General features: G+C 32.3%; 1 protein-coding gene across 4 annotated transcripts in view; it reads left to right on the top strand.

The window, feature by feature from the left end:
* Trpm (Transient receptor potential cation channel, subfamily M) overlaps positions 1 to 21,803 on the top strand; it is a 245,845-nt gene extending 224,042 nt beyond the window's left edge. For 3 of the 4 annotated variants that reach the window (XM_076411944.1, XM_076411942.1, XM_076411941.1), the window contains 16 exons: positions 1,634 to 1,789; positions 2,007 to 2,054; positions 3,604 to 3,660; positions 6,159 to 6,359; positions 6,481 to 6,725; positions 7,466 to 7,569; positions 7,621 to 7,766; positions 7,826 to 8,023; positions 9,040 to 9,245; positions 9,624 to 9,925; positions 9,984 to 10,229; positions 11,297 to 11,494; positions 17,461 to 17,778; positions 18,868 to 19,114; positions 19,484 to 19,557; positions 20,225 to 21,803. In XM_076411944.1, coding sequence (XP_076268059.1) covers positions 1,634 to 1,789; positions 2,007 to 2,054; positions 3,604 to 3,660; positions 6,159 to 6,359; positions 6,481 to 6,725; positions 7,466 to 7,569; positions 7,621 to 7,766; positions 7,826 to 8,023; positions 9,040 to 9,245; positions 9,624 to 9,925; positions 9,984 to 10,229; positions 11,297 to 11,494; positions 17,461 to 17,778; positions 18,868 to 19,114; positions 19,484 to 19,557; positions 20,225 to 20,421 — 2,943 coding nt within the window. In that variant the 3' untranslated portion in view covers positions 20,422 to 21,803. The remainder of the gene's footprint in view (positions 1 to 1,633; positions 1,790 to 2,006; positions 2,055 to 3,603; positions 3,661 to 6,158; positions 6,360 to 6,480; positions 6,726 to 7,465; positions 7,570 to 7,620; positions 7,767 to 7,825; positions 8,024 to 9,039; positions 9,246 to 9,623; positions 9,926 to 9,983; positions 10,230 to 11,296; positions 11,495 to 17,460; positions 17,779 to 18,867; positions 19,115 to 19,483; positions 19,558 to 20,224) is intronic. The other variant, XM_076411943.1, reaches the window with a different exon arrangement.
* The last annotated feature ends 431 nt before the right edge of the window (positions 21,804 to 22,234 follow it).

Genomic DNA, 22,234 nt, shown 5'->3' with positions numbered 1-22,234 from the left:
GGCAAAAGTCCAGCTACCATTTTTATTGCCTATAACTTTGCTCAAACAAAAGATAAGTAAGTTTGATTTTTTTTTTTTGTAATGATTGAAAAATTATATCGGCTAAATGGTGATCGCGATTCGCTGTGCAACTTTTGGCTTTTTAAGGCATTGTTCATGACATCCTGCAACATCTGAGGCTGAATTTCCTCAATTTAGTGACGAATATTGTCTTTAAGATGTTTAATCGATCTAGCTGGCCATGCTAAATCGCCACTTCGTGGAAAAACGTCATTCAATAATTGAATTGTTGAACGAGCTATGTGTGCTGTGGCCTCATCTTGCTGCAACCACATGTTGTCTAGTCCTTGCTCTTCCATTTCAGGCACAAAAAATTTCGAATCACGTCTTGGTATCGTTCAGCAGTAACACTAATTGCAACACCTTGGTTATTTTCAAAAAAAATAGGGACCAATGATGTTTCCAGCATGAATACCACACCATACAGTTGTTTTTAGTGGATGCAATGATGTTTCATGAATTAATTGAGGCTTCTGTGTTCAAAACCGACTATTCTGTACATTGGCATGGCCACTGAGAAGAAAATAGGCTTCATCGCTCATTATCACTTTAGACGAAAAATCTTCAATTTCACCAGACAGTTTTAGGATTGCATTACTGTACTGAACTCGTTGACCAAGATCTCTCGGTAGCAATTTTTGGACTAAATTTTGTACGAGAACATTTTCAAATCAGTTTTCGAAATTCACCTTAAACTGCTTGCAGAAATGTGTAACTGGGAACCACGTCTCCGAATTCCGTTGTGTTCTAGAACGAGGCCTGCTGTCGGACCGAACTGTCGAAAACTCGCATATAAATGATAAAAAGTGGTTTTATAAGGCACCAGACGATTAAGATATTTTTGACGCAATTTTCGCTGAGTGGCAATAATGGAAAGATTATTCAATACATATTGTCACTATTTCTTACCGATCTTGTGGCGTATATTTATCCATAATAAAATTGGGACGTCTACACAACACAATAGTTAAAACGAAAGTAACCAAAACTCCTCATAACCAAGATGGCCCACAATCAAAATAGTAGCGGGACTTTTACGCCACCTGTTACAACAATTACTGTATATAATTATCTGGAAGCGACAGTTATCAGATTATTAAATGATTTATTATTGATACAATTGACCTGATCTTTTACGAGGAAAGTGAGTTTTTTGAATTTAGATAATCCAATTCAGTTGTAGTCAGTTAAAAGTCCCAGGTCCCGTATAGTTTACAAGAGTCATCTCATTTTAAAGGATATCTGATAAATAAAGTCGGTTTTATTTAATCAGAATCAATGTAAAATCAAAGTGGCTATAACCAAAGGTGAAACCACTTTTCTCCATACCACTAATGATTCACTTGTTGAAAATGAATTCATGAAGATATTCAGAGATCAAGGTATTCATATCAAGGTAATAATAATTTGTTTGTCGGACAAAGGGTTGTAAACTCACATAACAATCACCAGCGCTTTTCTTCTAAAATAATCCGTAATTGTCCTCGATAAGTTGAAATACGAAATGTAAATTAGGTCGAAGACTTTTCACCTTATGCATTAACTCTCTTTTAAAACTATTTTTGATTACTAGGTTATCATGGGCTTAATATTCCCCCCTTATATATTGAAACTGGAATTTAAGTCCAAGGAGGAACTCCAGTTGATGCCTCAAACCACCGAAGAACATATGGAGTTGGAAAACGACGACGATGACAAGTCAGACTCGGATAAGAACCCCGATGGAGAGGTGCGTATCTTTATAGTAACAACTAGGCCTTTTAATAAAAAATACCATCTATTGGAACTGACCTAATTTTGTTAAATTGAAGTTGTGCTCCAACTTAGATGGTCTAATAATATTAACACTAAATCAATGGTTACTAATAACAAATAAATCATGATAACACTGTACAGAAGTGGTGTATTAATCGACTAACTTGATGTTTTCTTTTTTCGGACTGTAGCGTAAAAAACCAATACGAAATCATTATATAGAATTCTATCCGACCAAAGTAAGCCATGATAAGTACGCCTTTTGTTTCGTGTAGTTTCCACTTGTTTTCTATTTCGATTTATCACCAATCACAGAGCACACACCTTTAATATTTGGTCTCGGTTTGGTATTCGATGTGATCTGTCGATTTTCTATGTACGGGGTGTGATAGAAGTTTGAAAACGGGATTAACGACTTGTTATGGGTATTAAAGGTCCATAAACTATAAGCTTTTGATCCCTAAAAAGCAAGTAACATCACAACGTAAAATTTTTAAAAAAAACGTGAAATAAAGGTTATCTAAGTATCAAGGAGATGGGCAACTGTTAGTGTGTGTAGATGACCTAATTATAACAGCCAAAAGATACAAAAACTTAGACTGAGAATAAACAAAGGGAAAACAAACGTTATTAGTGTTGGAAATACCAACACAATACAAAAACAAAAAATTGGAAACTAAAGATAAGAAGAAGCATAAACATTGAAATAGTCAGGAGATAGAGGTCAAAAACGAACAGAATCACCTAACAACAGCAAATAATAATTACAAGACCAGCCTATAGTGCATGTTAATGACGAAACAAAATGAAGGAGAATTAAAAGTAATAAAAAAATAGAAATACTAGAACCAATAAAAATAACCTATAATGAATTCTGAATAAGAATGAATTATAAAATAGAGAAAGCATTAATACACTTGACACAGCTCAACTCATGAATGAAATAAGACATATAACAAAGAATAAAGTGGCTGGGACATAACAGAGTGAGCTATGCTAGCAGGAAAAAGTAAGTAAGGAAGATCAATATCAAGATATTTTAGATGAAATGAAACATTACTAATTGAAGATTAGGATTAGAACAATTAAAATAATAACAGGACCAAAGATTCAGTCTAAAAGATTTAAACAACTTCCTTAAAAGTGGTGATATTTCTTCATGGAATTTTAAGCCTCAGTATTGTATTCAAACATGTACATTCAATCGTAATATTCATAATGGTAACATGCAGACCAAATTTGATCATCAAAACAAACACATAAATTATCTTCCATGTTTTCATTGCCAAATTAAATGGAAGGAATCAAAACCTAGTTGTAAATATACCTATCAGATATGTCAGTATATAATTATGATATATTTTGATCCCAAGAAATAAGATTCTTTAAACAAAATAAATAATTAAAAATACAAGAAACTCGAAAATTAATTTCGAGTTACTGAAACGACTTTTATGATACCCTGTATTGACAGAAGCCAAACGTAAACCAACTTTTTTTTTAATTATCCAACACTTTTATCACTTATATTGCACCATCACCACCACCACCACCATTGCAACTTATTTCATCTATATTGACTTATAAAAAGTATCATCTCTCAAATAAAGTTCACCTTTTAAAAGTAACAACGTTTAATAGCTTAATGTCTCAAAACAATGAAAAATATACTTATAAAATGCAAATTAGAGATATTTAAGCATATTGAGCGTTGTCGATAAACTATAAGTCAACGCCTACATATCTCAAACTCTTTATATATGCTTAACGTATTATTGTTGATTCTAGAAAAGAAGTAGGACCTTGAGCTTGAGAAGCAAGGCTCCAAATCCGACAGGTGTTAAGGTAGAGAGGGCTTGAGAATAATTTGTTACGTATCTTCTTCTCCTTTTTTACTTGCATCTGTTTCTGTTATGGTATTTGGGACCATATTAAGTGATCTAATAAATATTACAGTGAATCCATGTATTGTTATGTTTCTTCGAAAGAAGCACCATATAATTTTGAAACAAAATTGTTTGAGTAAAAAACTGGATTAGATTTATCATAAAATGGTTCCAAACGTTTTAGATCACAGTATATGTTTAATGATCACAAGGCATCTCTCAACTTGTTGAAAGTTGTTCTGATAATTTTGAGATGATTATTAATGAAAAAGCAAGCATACTGGTTAAAACCTATATGAACATTTTTGAATTATACTCATGATTCAGTTATTCTGGAAATTTAAAAGGCGACAACATTTTTTTGACCATCAAATAAATAATTAACAGATGATGTACATATATCAAAATTATTTTTATAATTAGTTAGTTCAGTAATAAATAAATAGATTTAATATATTCTAAATGTCCTTGCTTTGTTTTAACTGGTTTTAATAACAAGATTTTTTTAACAAGATAATATTTTTTAATTAAATTTGTTTTTAACTTAATAATAATTGTAAAGCTTTTTAACCCTAACCAAAATAACATAAATGAATTATTCAACACTAATTGCCATGAGTTTTATTTGCTTTTTCTTAAAAATTAGTTTTTAATTGACAATATTATAATTTTTAGTTTTCCGATAAAAATATGTGTGTAACACATTTGGGGCTTTATTATGAAATGTGTAAATAAGTTTTTTTGAAAAATTTACAAAAGATGTGGAAATTGGTTTTAAATCGCATCTGCGTCATATAATTATATTTATATTAAAAATTTATATTTATAATAGTCAACAACTAACATAATTTGTAATTCGTTTTTGCCAACTTTTGTGCCAACAAATCCCAATTTACAAGAAGTCTACTTTTTTAAATGTATAGTTTCATGAAATATGGAGCTGACGATCATCAATTACTATCTGCGACACATAGGTAACACGCTGCGAAGATAAACAGATTTTGAAACCTTTTTCAGCTTGGAACTGGTTAAAAGATGACAAAAGTCGTAGCTGGACAATACTTGAATAAAATCAATTTTTCAAATTATGAAGAAGTTCACAAAACTAAATAATTACAAAAAATATAGGAAAAGTAATTGTCAGTCATAAAACTAAACTCCGACAATAAAAGAAACTAACAAAAAAACACTAAACAACTTTTAACAAGCAGATTTCTGCATATAATGAAAAAGTTTTCACAAAGCTTGTTCTCTCCTTTAAGAGTTTTTATGTTGTCCGGCTTACTTTTGTTTATGGCCTTTGTCTTGTATTGTATTTTATCGTAGTAGCATTAATGGGACAAAAGCTTTATCTCAATGAACACTCATTTTCATTAGCTTTTGCTATGCTTAATATAATTAAGCTACACCAATTTTAATTTGAACTTGAGGCATCAAATATTTGCACTGGACGAGTAATTTAATTAATAATCAAAATATATTTCCATTCATTATAATTAACTTTATTTAAATATTGTTATATAATCATGTTTATTTATTTTTAAATTTTATAGCTTTATATCATTTTAATTAAATATATTTAAAGATATATAATTATTTAAATTAATGTTACACAAATTACTCAAGTATTAGGTATGATATTTAATGATAAAGGATTTCTAATGACGCCACTAAAGCTTAATGTAGTCGATATGAAGTTAAAGTGCTATAACTTGCTAAAAACCTTGCTAATATAAAATAAGTACTTTTTAAATGGAACTGTGACCAATAATGAAAATAGTACTATTTAGTAATCACAAATAAAAAATAGCAAACGACTACTATTAACTTCATCGTTAATAGAAATGTTTCATGAGCTTTGAAACCTGATAAAACTATAACACTCAGATGCTGAATAAATATTCGGATCACAAAGTAATAATCTTCGGAATATGTTGTATCATAATACTCAACCGCATGTTACGAAATAACTTGTCGTTTCTTCTTGACGTGATTTGAAATTGATTGAAATTTTTTAAAATGTTTGGAAGGCGACGAAGAATCCTTTAAAATTAAATCCTATGCTTTAATTCGTATCTATATTCATCCCTACTATTTTTTTTAAATTATTAAGCTTTAAATGTGTCTGTAATGTGCATAAACTTTAATTAACCTTCATTTCATTATTCTTATCTATTTTATAACTTATATATGTGGGGTTGCATATGTATTTTCCTGTTTTTGCTGTAGACGATTTAATTTAACGTGACAATTTGATTTTTATAGTTTTGCACTAATTGCATTAAAGCCTTTTAGCACATCGTTCCTGTAACTGATTATTTTAAAAAGCTTTTTGGTTAACATCTTAAAACAAGCCAAAAGAAATACTGACAAACACCTTTACGAGATGTTTGTCAGTATTTCAACTGAATACAAGACAAAATTTCGAGTTGATGGTTGTGGTTCTTTCCTTTATAGGCGTTGCTAGCCGAGAACTTCCTTGCTAGAGACACGATGATCCAGGAGAACGGTAAAGTATTTTCAGAGTTTGACGACAGCAAGTACCAGATATTTTTCACGGATGTGCCGGATAAGACGCCCAGGCAACGACAGCTGAGGATCAAGAAGAAACTCTACGAGTTCTACACCGCACCTATTACGAAGTTTTGGTCCAACTCAGTACGTAATAACGTGAGAATTTAAGACTTCCTCGATCTCCTTCTCTGTCTCAGGAAGTCTTACTTTTTATTTGGAACTAAAAACTCATCCTCTGTCTTTAAAGTAACTTTCTCACTTTCAGATAGCGTATTTGACATTCTTGGTGATATTCAGTTACACGGTACTGGTAAAGATGAACGAGATGCCCTCCTGGCAGGAGTGGATGTCGATCGCTTTCATCTGCTCCCTCGGGTGCGAAAAGCTTCGGGAGTTGTTCAACTCTGAACCAGTGGGACTGACCCAGAAACTGGCCGTCTGGACCTGGAACATGTGGAATCCTTGCGACATGGGAGCAGTGTGCTTGTTCTTGGTAGGAATGACGTTTAGGTGAGATTATAGTGGAGTTTCTCGAAGCTTAGTCACTTCTTGGACGATTTTCATAAGAGAAATTTTATATAATTTCATATTTATACATATTTTCCCTCTCCGTTTATTAGAATGTAGTTAATTTTGCATAATATTTTCATGCCTTTTAATTAATTCTTATTGTTAATGTAATGCTTATCAATTTATAAAAACTGTTAATTAATTTTTCATTTTCATCAACTTGTAATACAGGGCACTCTTTATTGTTTCACTAAACTTTGAAACTTTTAATCTAAACACCAAATTGTTATGAAGTTTTGACGTATGTTGCTTAGTTATGTCTAGAAACGTTTAGCTGTGGCGTGACCTATACGTCAGGTTACAGACTCATTGAGATTGTTTTATGACGGAATGTTTTTTAAGTTAATATATAATGCAGATTTTATCTTTAAACTTGAAATTATATTTAAAAAAGAAATATATTCGCCAATTTAACACCAAACAAATCTACGTCAATTACATAATATCTCATAATAACTATGCTTACCACTATCTTCCGTTCAAAACCTTCTTGAAAATGTTTAAATGTCCTTCTTTACTTACTGGACGTTACCTTTCTTAATCATCAAAAATGTTCTAAATAATTTTCAGCCAGTGGTGAAATTGAGACAAAGACACAAAGAGCATGCCACATAATAGAATCATCATAGCATTTAATTAGTTCTTGCCATTTTTATTTTTTATATCTTAATGTTCTTTAGGTTCAACCGTGAGACATTTCACGAAGGAAGAGTTGTTTATTGTATAAACAGCATATACTGGTACTTGAGGATCCTGAATATACTGAGCGTCAACAAGTATCTCGGTACGAACGTTGCACTTTCACTAAACTCTGTTCTAAGATAGGTTTTTGCAGGCCCTCTGGTGACGATGATGGGCAAGATGGTGAAAAACATGATATACTTCGTCGTCCTTTTACTGATTGTGTTAATGAGTTTCGGCGTCTGTCGACAGGCCATTCTCAATCCAAACGCGGCGCCGAACTGGACAATAGCCAGAGATGTAAGTTTAACTTATCCCATAAATATTGATTTTTTTGCCACTGACATCGATCTCATTAGGTCTTTATGGAACCTTATTTTATGCTTTACGGAGAAGTATATGCGGACAAAATCGACCCGCCCTGTGGAGACCAGTACGAGGACCAATGCGTAACAGGGCGATGGATATCACCAACTATCATGTCCATTTACCTATTGGTAGCTAATATACTTCTTATTAATCTTTTGATTGCCGTTTTCAACAACATATTCAACGAGGTGAGTATATCTTACAAGTTAGTCAGTTAAAATTGGATTGCCATTAGTGTTAAAGTACAGGATGGGCTATAATAATAATACTTAGAGATTTGAACAATTAAAAATTGGATAAATAAATTTGAGAGAACATCGAGAGAGAGCCAGTAATACAGAAAAACAACAAAAAGCTACCTGATAAATCTACTACTGAAAGCAATCTTGTCAATGTTCTAGATGTACCCTAAACGTCTCGGATTCATATAATACTTAGAGATTTGAACAATTAAAAATTGGATAAATAAATTTGAGAGAACATCGAGAGAGAGCCAGTAATACAGAAAAACAACAAAAAGCTACCTGATATATCTACTACTGAAAGCAATCTTGTCAATGTTCTAGATGTACCCTAAACGTCTCGGATTCATATACTACAAAAGCTGAGAAATTTCAAAGATGCTGGAGAGATTTACAATCTGTAATAAGATGTTTTTTTTGTGATGAGATGCAGTTTGATTAGAGGAATTAGGTTAACAAATAGAATTGAACACACTTGAACAAAACAAATTGAACTCAATATTGATGACACCTTAGAGTGGCTAAAGCATTAATCCATATTTTTATGAATATAAAAAGGCTGTGTCATTACTAGCTGTAACATTTTATGAACCTGATAATGATGTAAGATATCCATTCCAGATTAGAGGAATTAAAATGCAACACTTGTTGTAGGGTCTGTCTTTTAAGACCGATTGACCTTTTAGAGGGTATTTGGTCCACCCTGTATATTAATTTCAGTTTGCTCTTAACTCATTTTAAACTAACATTATTTCGTCTATATAAATACCTTTAATTTTTACGATCAATTATAATTCATTAGAATTTTAAATTTGAAACTATATTACGTTAACTCCTACAGTATCTAATATCCTTGTTTTTGAACCAGTATGAAGTAGTACCTGTAAAACATGTTTAATGTATTAAAGCATCTCTTGTGTTAATAAAACAACATAGTAGAGTTGAAGACTGTCTCTGTCTAGGTCAATGCTATAGCTCACCAAGTATGGATGTTTCAACGCTTCACTGTGGTCATGGAGTATGAACAGAAACCGATTCTGCCTCCACCTTTCATTCTGTTTTCGCATATTTTTCTGCTTATCAAGTATATAAGGAGAAAAATGGAAGGCAAGGAAGAAAGTTACGACAACGGATTGAAGCTGTTCCTGGATCGTGATGAGATGGAAAGGTAATATAGTTTCCCAATTTTTAAAACTTTGGTGTTATCTCTGATTTTTATTTTTATATTCTACTGTACTCTACTGTCATGAACGTGATGTCACTGAATCGGTCCAACTGCTCCTAAATGATTTAACCGATTTTGATGACATTTTATGTATGTGTGTTTATGTGGATTCGAAAATGGTTTATATTCACCAGATCCGATAGGTGATACTGCGATAGTGTTCGAGGGTTTTTTGTATCTTTTAAACATTTTCCACCGCAGAAATATCATAAAGTTATGTCCTGTTTTTTTATATGATATGAATTTACTAAAAAAATTGTACAAATTATGTCACATCTTACAATATAGACTACACTTTTTTATAATAACAATTATTTTAAGGTTATACGACTTCGAAGAAGACTGTGTCGAGGGCTATTTCGCTGAACAAGAGAATCGACTGCAACAATCTACTGAAGAACGGATAAAAGTCACCACAGAGAGGATCGAACACCTGACGCAGAAGGTCGAGGATATACACACCAAGGAGAACATGCAAACCACCGTGCTACAGAACTTGGAATTGAGGTGCAGGAAATTCACCGAGCAACTGACCGACATCACCAACGAATTCGAACTGTTCAAGCAAATAGTGCATCGTCAGCAATCAGTAAATCTCATCACCCCGCAAGCCACCCTCATAGGTAAATAGCGAAGCTTTTAAGGTATTGCCAAGTCGTCACTCTATATTTATCTTCACAGCTCAAGATTCTCGAGAACGCACAGCTAGCGAAAAATCAGAGGTGCTGTCTGAAGATGAATCCATAGTTATTAGTCAGCTGTTATCCGCTGGACCCACAATAAAGAAAAAAACGATCGTTCGGTCTTTAACAGAGGTCAGACCAGATGCGTACATATTTGATAATGGACAACATATCGAGTATCGGTTCGCAGATGAGGAGGATGATTTAGACAAGAAAGAACAGTTAGACAACATTTCAATAGCTGGTAGGTAATTAATGTTCCAGATCCTAATTTGTTCTACTGTAATCAGTGGCAGTTGATGCATAAATACTGCCAAACCCTCAAAATATATTTAATATATCTAAAATATTCTAATTACCAAGATACCAAAAAAAAAATTAATCAAAAAGAAAACCTAGACCATTTATATCGCAATGTTTCCTATTTTTTGTTTCAGATTTGCAAAAATGGTTCGAAATAGTTTGTTTTAATTTATTAATATATCATTACTTACAATTTGTCTCTATAATGACTTGAAACTAGGTATTTATCTTGGAAGATCAATTGGCTTTTACTTAGTCTCTAATAAAATCAAAGTTAGTAGTACAGTTAGTCAATGTTTTTACCATTTAGTATATTTCACGAAACTACAGAAATTTGGTTGTCTATTCAAGAATTGCAGCACTTTGGTGTTAACATGGGAATGGAGTCTTTTCTCATGTCTTGTTGCGAACCTTTTAATTTCCTCTATGGCATTTGAAATCTGAAGGTCTTGGTGTAAGTAATTGTTCTGATAGTATCTGTGTACATCCACAGTATTTTCCAGGATTTATTTATTCTAAAATAATTGTATTATGTTGATATTACTTCTCGCAGAACCTCTCCATAATACCATAAAAGTTTTAGTGTTTCCTTGTACAGCAGCAACTTGTTATGTACTTCCAAATAACCAATTTTTTTTGTATTCTAATTCGGGTTATTTTGTTTTCTTTTTGATATGCTCGTTCGATCTAGTGAAAAGTGTATTACATAGAAAAATATAGTGTATTTTATCTTAACTTTAATTTGGATTAATTGATATCAACTATATATAATATAACATTTTTATACATCATCACTATTATTTCAGGCAGCAAATCCAAATTAAACTGAATGAGACAAAAAACCAGGAGCCTCGATTGATCTGAACTATTCTATAACATTTTTTAAACATCATAACTATAATTTCAGACAGAAAATCCAAATTGAACTTGATGAGAAAAAGAACCAAGATTTCCGATTGATCTGAAATATTCAATAACATTTTTTATACGTCATAACTATTATTTCAGGCAGCAAATCCAAATTGAACTTGATGAGACAAAGGACCAAGAGCACTGATTCCAAGACATCGATTAATAGTGACCGGAACTCGGCCGACATCTCGGCGGACGATGTGGCAGCCCTGAGCCTGGACATACTCAGAAGCAGGGCCGCTCAGAAACGCAGGGACAGCGAGACCACTAGGCGCGGCTCCGAGAGTGGCACAGGTGAGACCTCCGAGCACGTTCTTAACCCTAGTTTGGTTTATTCTTTCCGACTATACAGCATTGAATCAGAGGAGTGGTATTATGGAGAGTAGTAAAATACGACTTAGTCAATTTGCTTGCATGCAGGATCGAAACGTAGACTGGATCGCTTCAGACGAGTGACGTTATTTTATACGTTCTTCTATCATTCGCGTACATATACTTTGATCTTTCGACCTGTGAAATCGCGTAAGAGGATTGTTCAATAGAAAGTGAATTTTTGCAGGGATACAAATTAAGAAATATCGTAAAAAGTACTGTCTATCGTTAAGTACTATTCTGTAGTCAGCACAAAATAACGACTCACGTTATGAAAATGTATGACGTTACAGTGTTGCCGGATCAGCTTTGATTTTTAGCTTATTTTGGCTTTGATATACTATAATATACATAATTTAAATATTGTAGTATTAGTCCTATAAATTAGTTTTAAAGGACTTTTTAATTTAAAATATTATTGTGAAATTCATTATTGTCCATTGTTAGACGCTACTTCTTCCCATCTTTCAGACAATTTACGGATTTTATCTCGAAAGAACATATTTTGTAAGAAAAAGTTCTAGAGGGTGAGGTAGCACTCTCCATTTTAATTGTCATGTGAGCGTTGTCATGCTGAAGAATAACATTGTTGTATCTGCTCGTATTCTGGCCGTTTTTCGCGCAGTGTTCCTATCAAAGGCATCAACTGTAGTCGATAGCGATCCTCATTGATGGTGTCATTGTATAATGCCTTCAAATCGTCGTCTTAAAATTTTAATTGTACTTATTGGATATCCAGAAAGCTCTTTGCATTCAATGTCAAAATCACCACTTTCAAAACATCCAAACAAATATTCACATGTTGAAATCGTTGGAGTATGGTTCCCATAAAGTTCACACAGTGTTAAATGACCTTCAACCACCACTTTTTCTTCATCTTGATCTTCAAATTAAAGTAAAAACGTAACCTTCCCGCAAATGCGATTTACTCGGTACAAATTCAGACATTTTCAACGCACTAAAAACATTTTGGGCTTACAGTTCAACCTGTCAGGTCTTGAACATGAAGTTGGTTAAAAATGTACCCAATGCTATTAATACACAGTAATATCATCTGTTGTTAATCCTTTAAAGTTAATGTTAATCCAAACAGTTCACTATATATCCCTCTCTGTCAGCATGTCCACTATAATCATTCCTTGCCGCATCACATATCAACTTGATAGAATTAAATATGCAATGATAGGGAAGAAGGTTTAATACTCTGACCATGTTTTTCTGCCATATGATCTACAGTATATCTTTTTTCAGGTCTTTTTCTAATAAAACGAAAATTACATAAAGCACAAACGTTTTATTTATATTTACCAAGTGGCAATTTAAAGTAGTTCTTCCTCAAAGAACTGTATATCCCCGAGTTTTCTGAGAATACTCCCTAGATTAACGGTTTATTCTGAAAAAATTGTATTAAATTACGATTATATCAACAACACAATGTCGAAAAGAATTACTCACCTTCTTCATACATTTCATATATTTGATTCCGAATACAACCAACATCAAGGAGGATACGTTACTTCACATTTATCTCCGGATTTGGCGCATCCGCATATTGAGCTAAATTTTATTTTAAAACAGAATAATCCAAGTTTGGCGCATGCGTACATACCGCTTTATTTACTTACATTTTTTTATGATGATTATAAGATTTAATGTCGAATATATATAATCAGGTAAATAGGTTCAGGAGATAAATAAAAATGGTAAAATTTTGGAAATAACACATTTTATTTTTATTGAATAAAACGAAATAATAAAAAATATAATTAATATATGTCCAGCTATTCTATTTTTATAAAAACTTCGACTTTCACTCTTAACAAATTCTAGCTACATCTTAGCTATAAAATATTATTAATTTAAATCATTACTGAAATATATTATGTTTAAAATAAATGTCCAATTATTATCGGTTACTAGAATTTTTGCTATTATTCTTGATAGACAAACCTCATTAATGACTTGACAGCTTCTAACACAACAAGAATCATTTTCTTCTCCGTTCTTGTTATCATTAAATTTTGGCATATATTGATACCTATTCCATGTTGTTGGAAATGATGTGTTATAAATTTGGCAGCTAACATTCCCACTATAAATAAAAATCGACCCGAAAAGAATGCACCGCCATTAGAAAAGGAAGATTAGAAAAGTTTATTCTTTTCTATGGTTTATTCTATGCAGGAGAGTGTGCATGCGCCAATTCCGGGGATGGTTGTGAAGTAATGTATCGTAACATTAAGCTGATCTTGATTCGTTACCCATTTCGCATGTGGACGATTTACATTTAACTAGCGGTTTAAGAGAATTTTGCAATTATCTGACAACCGGGCAAATTTTATAAGCTGATTCGGTTACATGTTCAAACAAATCAGACAGATTTTTGTCTCTTTTTAACTAGAATAAAATAAAAGGTAAAATACGGTCTGAGTTTAAAATTAATTTACAAACTGCAATTGGCAATAACATTTTTAACATTGTATATATTATTTTTTAATAATTTTTATTAATTTTAAATACCTTATTCTTGTTGTATCGAGCAAAACAATCTATTAAACAATCCTACCGTTAAAAGTTGAAAATCCAAAAACATGTTATAATAAAACGAACGAAAAAAATTTAGACCGTGGTTTTGACGACGTATGTAGGAAGGCGTAAGCCCATATCTGTTGTACATAAGACTCTTTCGAAACCAGATTCACTAACGACTATAACGTACTTTCTCTTAACGCTGCTAGCATGTGAATTTCGGACCTTTCTAACACCAAAAAGCCTTTCTTTCTGCCACATATTCCGGAGAGTAGGTAGGTTGTGTGACCTTTCAGAATTCGTGAATCCCTCATACAACAGTTCGCGATAAGTGAATAGTTGAAGAAGTATCGCGTAATAAATGTATACCCGTCATCATAGAATAAATAAATTTTTCTTTATTCTGTGACTCGTCATTGAACGCGTTCAACTATTCACTCGACTGTCAAGCATGGTTAAATGTCCCATTTAGTTATATAATCATCCGTTAGGTTGGCCTTATCTCACCGAACTCTAAACGATCGTTTCCGAACTCTAAACCGAACCAGACTTCCAGCTTTAATGTTGTGCCCATGTGTATATATACAATTGCAATTATATGCAACAGCATCACGAATACCTTCTGCATCTGTGTCTTAGAATGATCAGTAGTCAGTATTTTTCGATAGGAATCTAATACAAGATTATATTTCAGTAACTTGTACGTTATAAATTTTTTTTGATAAATTATATTTAGTTAGAAATTTGCAGATTTATAAAATAAGGCTTGAATACAATTAATACTATTGGTTGTTTTGTAAGTTCACGAACATATAGGTATAGACAAAATAATATGAATACCATGCAATATAGTACATCTTGTTGCATGTATTGCTCAGTTTACATGTAGTAGTATGGTCCGATCGTTTATATTATTTTCTACAAACGTCAAGGTTGATATATGAAGAACCTCAAAAGAAGTCTACGATCTGGTCAGCCTGCTTCCTACAGTCAGATATGGAGAAGTTCCATTATTATTTAAGCCGCAATATTGTAGATTCAAGTGATTCTCTCATTCACATCCCTGGCAGGATTATTGAGAATGAATATCTCAACATCCTCAATGATGAATTACTTACTATGTCAATCACATTGCTACTAAACACTGCAAACACTACAAAAAAGTTCAGTCTTAGTTTGACGACCATCAAAATATGATCAAACCTCTTTCCTGGTCAGCACAATCGTTCAGACCTCAACATAATTGAACCATTATAGGGAGGCTTAGAGCACAGAGTAAGGAGTCTATCTCCAATAACATTGGCGGATGTTTTGATACAAGAATGGGGTGGCATTCTGTTGGAAACTATTCAGTCGTTCTAAAAAGAATTACAGCAGTTTTAAAAGCAAATTGTGGTTCAACACCACAAGAGAGAGGTATTCATATTATTTTGTCAAACCTCTTTATTTTCTCCAATTTCAATTACTTTAATTACTTCAACAGTGTTAGCTTCTGCAAAAAAATTCAGAAATTTGAGGAAGCTAAATCAAGGTCTTTTGGCCCAAAAAGTTACAATAAGTTTATTCTTTGACTAGTTTGGGAGGAAGTATTCAACAATTCCTTTAGAATCCCAAGAAACAAATACTTCCGTGAACTTAGTGAATGATCCTAGTCATTGTACTGAACAAATGTTATAAGTTGGGTTTAAGAAATTTTTGATTAGCCGTGTAGAGTAATTTTGTTTTCTTTTCTAGCTTTGAAACGTTTTAAATGTTTTTATTTACGTTTATTATTCCAACGAAATTAGTAGTGTCACACATGTTTAATTTAGTGAGCCTGTGAATTAATTTTGAATGATTTTCGATATTTGACGTAGCTTATGATGTATTGCTTCAGACACTTCTGTGGCTGTATTTATATCGAAGTTCTGATATACAACTTTATTTTTTATTATATGTGATTTTGCTGCTAAAGCGTAAATAACTAAGCAAACTAAACACCATTTGCATAAGATTCTATTAAGTCCACTGAAAATGTCGCTGTACGTCTTGGCCTGCTGTCAAAATCTCACGAGAATCATACTGCATTCAAGACGTACTACATTGCCACATATCACAGCATATATAAAAATCGTCATGGAGACACTTAAACATCAAGCTACTTCGCCCACCATATTGGGTAACCCCTTCCTCTTCCAATTATCATATGATCTGACACTCTCACTTATTTTTGTAAATATACCTGAAACTATCTCGTTTGATATCGAACTCAAATGCTTTAAGATTAATTCACAGTCACCCAGAAGATTTTAATTTTTATGTTTAATTGTATTGATTATTTTATTGTTAATTTTTTTCTGCTAAATTAAATTTGCTTCTTTTAAGCATTCAAATTTTTCAGATAAGTTTTTTTTAATATGACTGTTTTTTCATATTACGTATAATTATTATCTTCCTTTAATTAAATTGAGTCTAGGAAAAGTTCGTTGTATTTTGTTAGAATTAATTGTAAATAACTCAAGAAGCGCAAATTCTAGCAACATTATTAAGCGCTGTTTGAAAAAATGATATTTTGACTGCATAAACATCGAGATCTGTTAGTACAAAAGGTAACGAAATGTTGATTTGAAAGGTCCAGCTGGAAGGGCATATCAATAGTATCAATATTAATACAGGTCACAAAGCGGTTTTGAATCATTGACATAAAGCTGACAACAAAAAATAAATTCGAAGAAGTGGACAACATCAGAGATAACGTCAGACAATTGAAAGAAAATTGCTCAAATATTGGGAAAGGTGTTGCTTTCTATATGATGACAACGACCAACCACAAAAGCTTGGTTTGGAACTGGTTTTGATGGATCTCCACAGTATAGTCCAAACATAGCGTCTTCTGATTACCACTTCTTCTGACCTTTATAGAAATATTTCAATGGAATTAAATTTGTTTTTAAGAAAGCCTGTGAGAATCACTCGATTCATTTTTTCAACCAAAAACCATAGAAGTTCTTCATGGCACAGATTACTCTAAATTTCATAATATAAATAAAAAGTAAATAGTATAAAAAACAGTTGAATTTTACTTGTTACTTTTATAAAAACCATGAACTTTTCCCGAGATTCAACCTTAATTCAATGTCCTACATTGATTGATTTTAGCTGATTTATAGCGACATTAATAAAAGTAACCCCAACTTTTAATTTTACATGTTAAGGAAATTCACACAATTCGATTTGTAATTAAAAACAATATGTTAAACTGAATTACTGAAGAGATTTTGACGAATATAAACAAGTCACTGTAATATAACTATTTGTGTTGTAAATGTTAATTGAAAGTCTTAGCGTAATGTCACTATTTTGAATCGTGCTTCATCCAGGCGAGGATACGTCGTCATCCGCCAGCAAAGTGACGCTGGGTCGCCGACAGTTCTCCCAGACCCAGTCGGAACCCGAAACAACCGACATTCCAGCTTCGGCATCCGGTCACGTTGGACCATCAACGTTAGATCGTAGCGTAACCTTTACCGAACCCAAAATCAAGGTTATACCACCCAGCAGCAGAGGTGGTTTATTGATGCACATGCATACTGAATACGCTAGCATTACAGACGAGCTAGAGAGCGTCTGCGGCTTACTGAGTCCGCCGAAGAGTCCGGGACTGTTAAGTCCTCCAAGACCCGAACAATCGCCGCCAAGTAAGTGCGTAGATGGCGGTAGTGGGCCTCCTAGATGTTTAGTGTAAAATGCTACTTATAGATCTTTTTTGTACATATTTCCATATAGATGTTATCACCAAATGAAAAGTCAGATTTTACTAGATTATTAATATTTAAAAAATATATCAAAATTAAAAAAATATATTGTTGAGATTTAACAAGAGAGGTGGTTTTGGTTAATATTAGGTATATTTTTTAGCAAAAAAAGTTGTATAGTTAGAGTTAGAAAGGGAAAGCTTCAACTTTCCCATAAGTTCATTCACTGAAGGAAAACTTTTTGAACGATAGAAAATTGGTATTAAGTAATATGAGAGTAAGGATTCAAAATGATATTACATCAAAATAAAAAAATTATTACTGGTTGCAGAATAATATTTTCTCCAATTAGTGTTCACAGAATGTTTGGTCATTGCCATGAAAAGAATTAAATTTGTAAATTTGTAAATTAAATGGTCAAAAATTGAGTTATCAGCACTTTCCTGAAAATTGTCTGAGATATGTGACATAATATATCATAATGCGTCCATATATCTTTGATTACTACAATTTTAATATAATTTCACTAGTGGTACAATATCTAAATTTATCATTGCAAACTTTTTAACGGACAACTAAAACAATCTATATTAAATGACTCTGACGTCCATGAAGAGTCCACTGTAAAAACCTAGCAAGCATCTTAAATCCTTAGCAATGTATGTATAATTTTCAAATAGTTCGTAAGTAAAACACCTTTTAATCGAATGCGCCCACTTAGTTATTAAAATATTAATTGTGATCTTATTGATAATCAAATTAATAATACCTGTACATAAAACTGCAAGTTTTATCTTAACCCAATATAAACCAAACAGTAATTTTTTAACACTGGGGAAATCTGAAGTTTTATTTGAAAATATTATCACCTTTGCTTCTTTTAGTTATTTTATTTTGTTAATATCTAGGTTTTGTGTGGGAAGACCTCATTCTGTGGCTGCCTCATTGTATTATTATTGTTTTTGTTAAATAGACGTCTGAAATAAGCGCTTGTTTGAGAACAGGTCTTAAAATTCCGTACTGTTATTGTAGGTGTCCGTAAGCGCAACCCATCAGAAATGTCTAATCCGGAAATCGCGATCAATTTCGAAAAGGAGCATCTGCGAAGCGCTGAGGAGTGCGACTATATGGTTATGGAGAATTTGATCCAGAGAAGATACCAACAAGGATTGGAAGATTCTGGCGACGAGAAAGACGAGGATTTGGGCGAAGGCGCCAGTGCACTTACCGGAAAGAATCCTGCACTACTTAGTGTTGTAGCGGAAACAAGGGAGTATAGGTAAAATAAACGAATTTATAAACTTTATTAAAATGTACATTCACTTAAAATGTCGATACGTTTATTTAAATATCTCGTAAAAATCATGTTGGTTAAAAAATAAGTAGCGATGAGGCACGTTTTTTAAATAAAAAAACAATGAACTGATGCTCTTAAAATGAACATAACCCAGGATATCTTGAAAATTGGAATTATAGTATAATAATAATAGCTTACATGGGTCTCTCAAATAAAAAATTAATACCGTTACTACCTCACACACAACTTCTTTCATTCCATTTCAACATTGATCGACATTTATTAAACCACCTGATACATAATATAAAATAAGTTTATATTTTGTTTTAAATATTTGCGTCATTGTTTCAGAGTGAACTCATGGCCAGCTAGACAGCAAACCTTGAAAAGATCCCAAGCGGTGGATGGTGAACCTCCAGGACTAGGTACAGTTTATTATTTCTCCAAGAATGAGGATACTGAAGATATTTAAATTGTTCATGCCTGTTGTAATACTCGTCTAGTTTTTAACAGAAAAGGAAAAGAAAAAATAGGCCCTATAGTTTGAATTTCCTTATTCTGCGCTAAAAATTAATTTCTGCTTTATTTATTTTTTTTGTACTGTTTTATTTTCAAAAAGTTATTCATGAACATTTGTTAATACTATAGAAAGTAAATAGTTTGTTAATTATGCGAATTTAAAAATATTATATATGTTCTAATGCTTTTCGTTCTTTAACATTTTATGCTATAATTATTAGTGCTGGGTATAATCAATATATTTCAGTTATCCATATAATCGAATTATTATTCGTTTAGTTCGATTATGTTAGCGCAACGATCGAAGAGAAGAAAAAGAGAATAAGTGACTTGTATGACATATACATTTGATTCCACATATCATAAACATACATATTTTACCAGAGTCGATATATTTCGATTATATAACTTATAATCGAACAACACTAATAACTTACGTGTCTACTAACTTTCATAACTAATATTTCGTCACGATTTCATTTAAATCTTTATGACGTATTACCTGTGGACATTTTAGATCGTCATCTCTTTAAAAACTAACATCATTTGTCACTAACTCCTTTAACCACGCAGATTCAACGAGCAGCTCGTCGACAGAGCGACAGGATTCTTCCGAGTCTAGATCCAGCGCGACCTCAAGCGGTCAGCCAACACTGAAACGGCCTTCCATCATTATCGATTCCAGCCAGCTGCCCACAATGACACCGCCAGATATCCAAAGGGCCGAATCAGATGCAAGCCTTCACATGCAATCAGAGACCATGTGCTAGATATGGCAGAATTTAGAACTTACCGCAAGAAACCCCACCCCACTCCCTCTATATTTAAATATACACACATATACATAATGTGTATATGTATGTATATAATATATATCTAGTCTTATACATATCCTTTTCATGTACAGTTACTAATTTGTCTTCCACATTTAATTTAACGGTAACGCTGCTTCATTCTTTCACTATTGGTGATTTATATACTCAACTTTTGTTCAATGACAATAATTATTAGTAAAAAGAAAATTGCGAAGACATTTACTGAACGGTAGTGAATCTACCTCGATAGTTTATACATCGAAGCCGTTGAAAATGTCTTTTTGTTCTCACTGTTGTAGAAAAAAACACAAGTCGTCATTAGTCTTTATTCAATCCTGCATTATGTGATATTAAAATGATATAGCACAATTTTTCTTGTAGACCAAGGTCCCGTGAACGCTAGTCTAACATTATTTTATAAAAGCTGAAAGTTTTTCTATGGATGTACACTCTTACAGCTAAGAACAAATGACTATTAATGTCAAAAATACAATATGATTTTTATTTTGACATTGGTTGTGTCTTATGTGTCAAAGCTACAGCAGGCGACTCTTCATAATATCTATTTGTTCTTACCTGTAGTAATGTACTTCCACAGAACAAATATATGCGTTCTCGAGATCTTGGACCATCACGAGGGTGATTCAAGACCTAATAAACCCACCATATCTGTAATCTGTAATACCGGTAACAATTTTACAATTTCTGAACACTTTCGTTGAATTACCCCCCATATTTAGTCGATTAATCCTTGGAAAGTGTAGAAACCTGATATTTTATTTCATTAAGTTATTGAATTTGTTTTTAAAAGAAAATTATCAAATCTCTCTCGAAAGAAACGAACTAATAAGATAATTCACTACCATCTGTTTTTCTTTGTATAAACAAATCGTCCATTTGATGATATTTGTATTGTTTCGTGATTTTTACAGAGATAGTGCTCAATTTTTGGAGCTCAAAATATGAATAGCAATATTTTACTTTATTTGTATACACACCAACGTGAATGTGCGTAACATTGTAACGTGTAAATATACGTTTTATGTGGTCTTTATTTTATTACAGTTTTTTTTTAAAGAACAAATCAACCATAGTACAATGCAAAAGTCAAAAACGTTCCCATCCTTAGCTTGATGTTCGGGATGGAAATATGTAATGAAATAAAATAATTGTATATTTATTTAGTACAATTAGGTTTTTAAATTATTTTAATTCAAATAATATGATTTTTAGAATGAATAAAACATATTTTGATTGTAAACTAGCAATATATAAATGTACATTTTAACACTCTGGAAAAACTGTCTTTATTAATAAAGATATTATAAAGAAACCAACCATTAAGACTTTTATATCTGTATTCCTGTCCCATACTATTAAATGAATAATTCTTTTGAGGAACTTCTAGGATCCATTTATTGGATCAATTGAAGTACATATTTTGTATTTTAGTAATACTGGTTGTTTTCCTATAAGGTTATTTGTTCATTGTTAAATTTTATTGTTTTCTTCCCTAATTAGAACTTTCTGAGAATGTAGTTAAGATCAATTTAAGACTGTTTATGAGCATACTTTCTTAGCTTATTTAAAAGTCACTTTTATAACCCATTAAATTGCGCAAGAGAGAAAAAACTATTTAATTCAACGTGTAACCCCTCTAGTATTAATGTGTTGATTACTTATTAATCCGATACGGCCAATCAACCAACAGAAAATCATATTAAAGGCTTTTGTTGGGACGGTATTATATTGTGATATTTTATATTTT

Source organism: Rhynchophorus ferrugineus, unplaced genomic scaffold, assembly GCF_030347505.1.
Source record: "Rhynchophorus ferrugineus isolate W39M unplaced genomic scaffold, kcgeb_rfMv2 rfM8, whole genome shotgun sequence".
Taxonomy (NCBI): domain Eukaryota; kingdom Metazoa; phylum Arthropoda; class Insecta; order Coleoptera; family Curculionidae; genus Rhynchophorus; species Rhynchophorus ferrugineus.
This window is presented reverse-complemented; position numbering and strand designations above follow the sequence as displayed.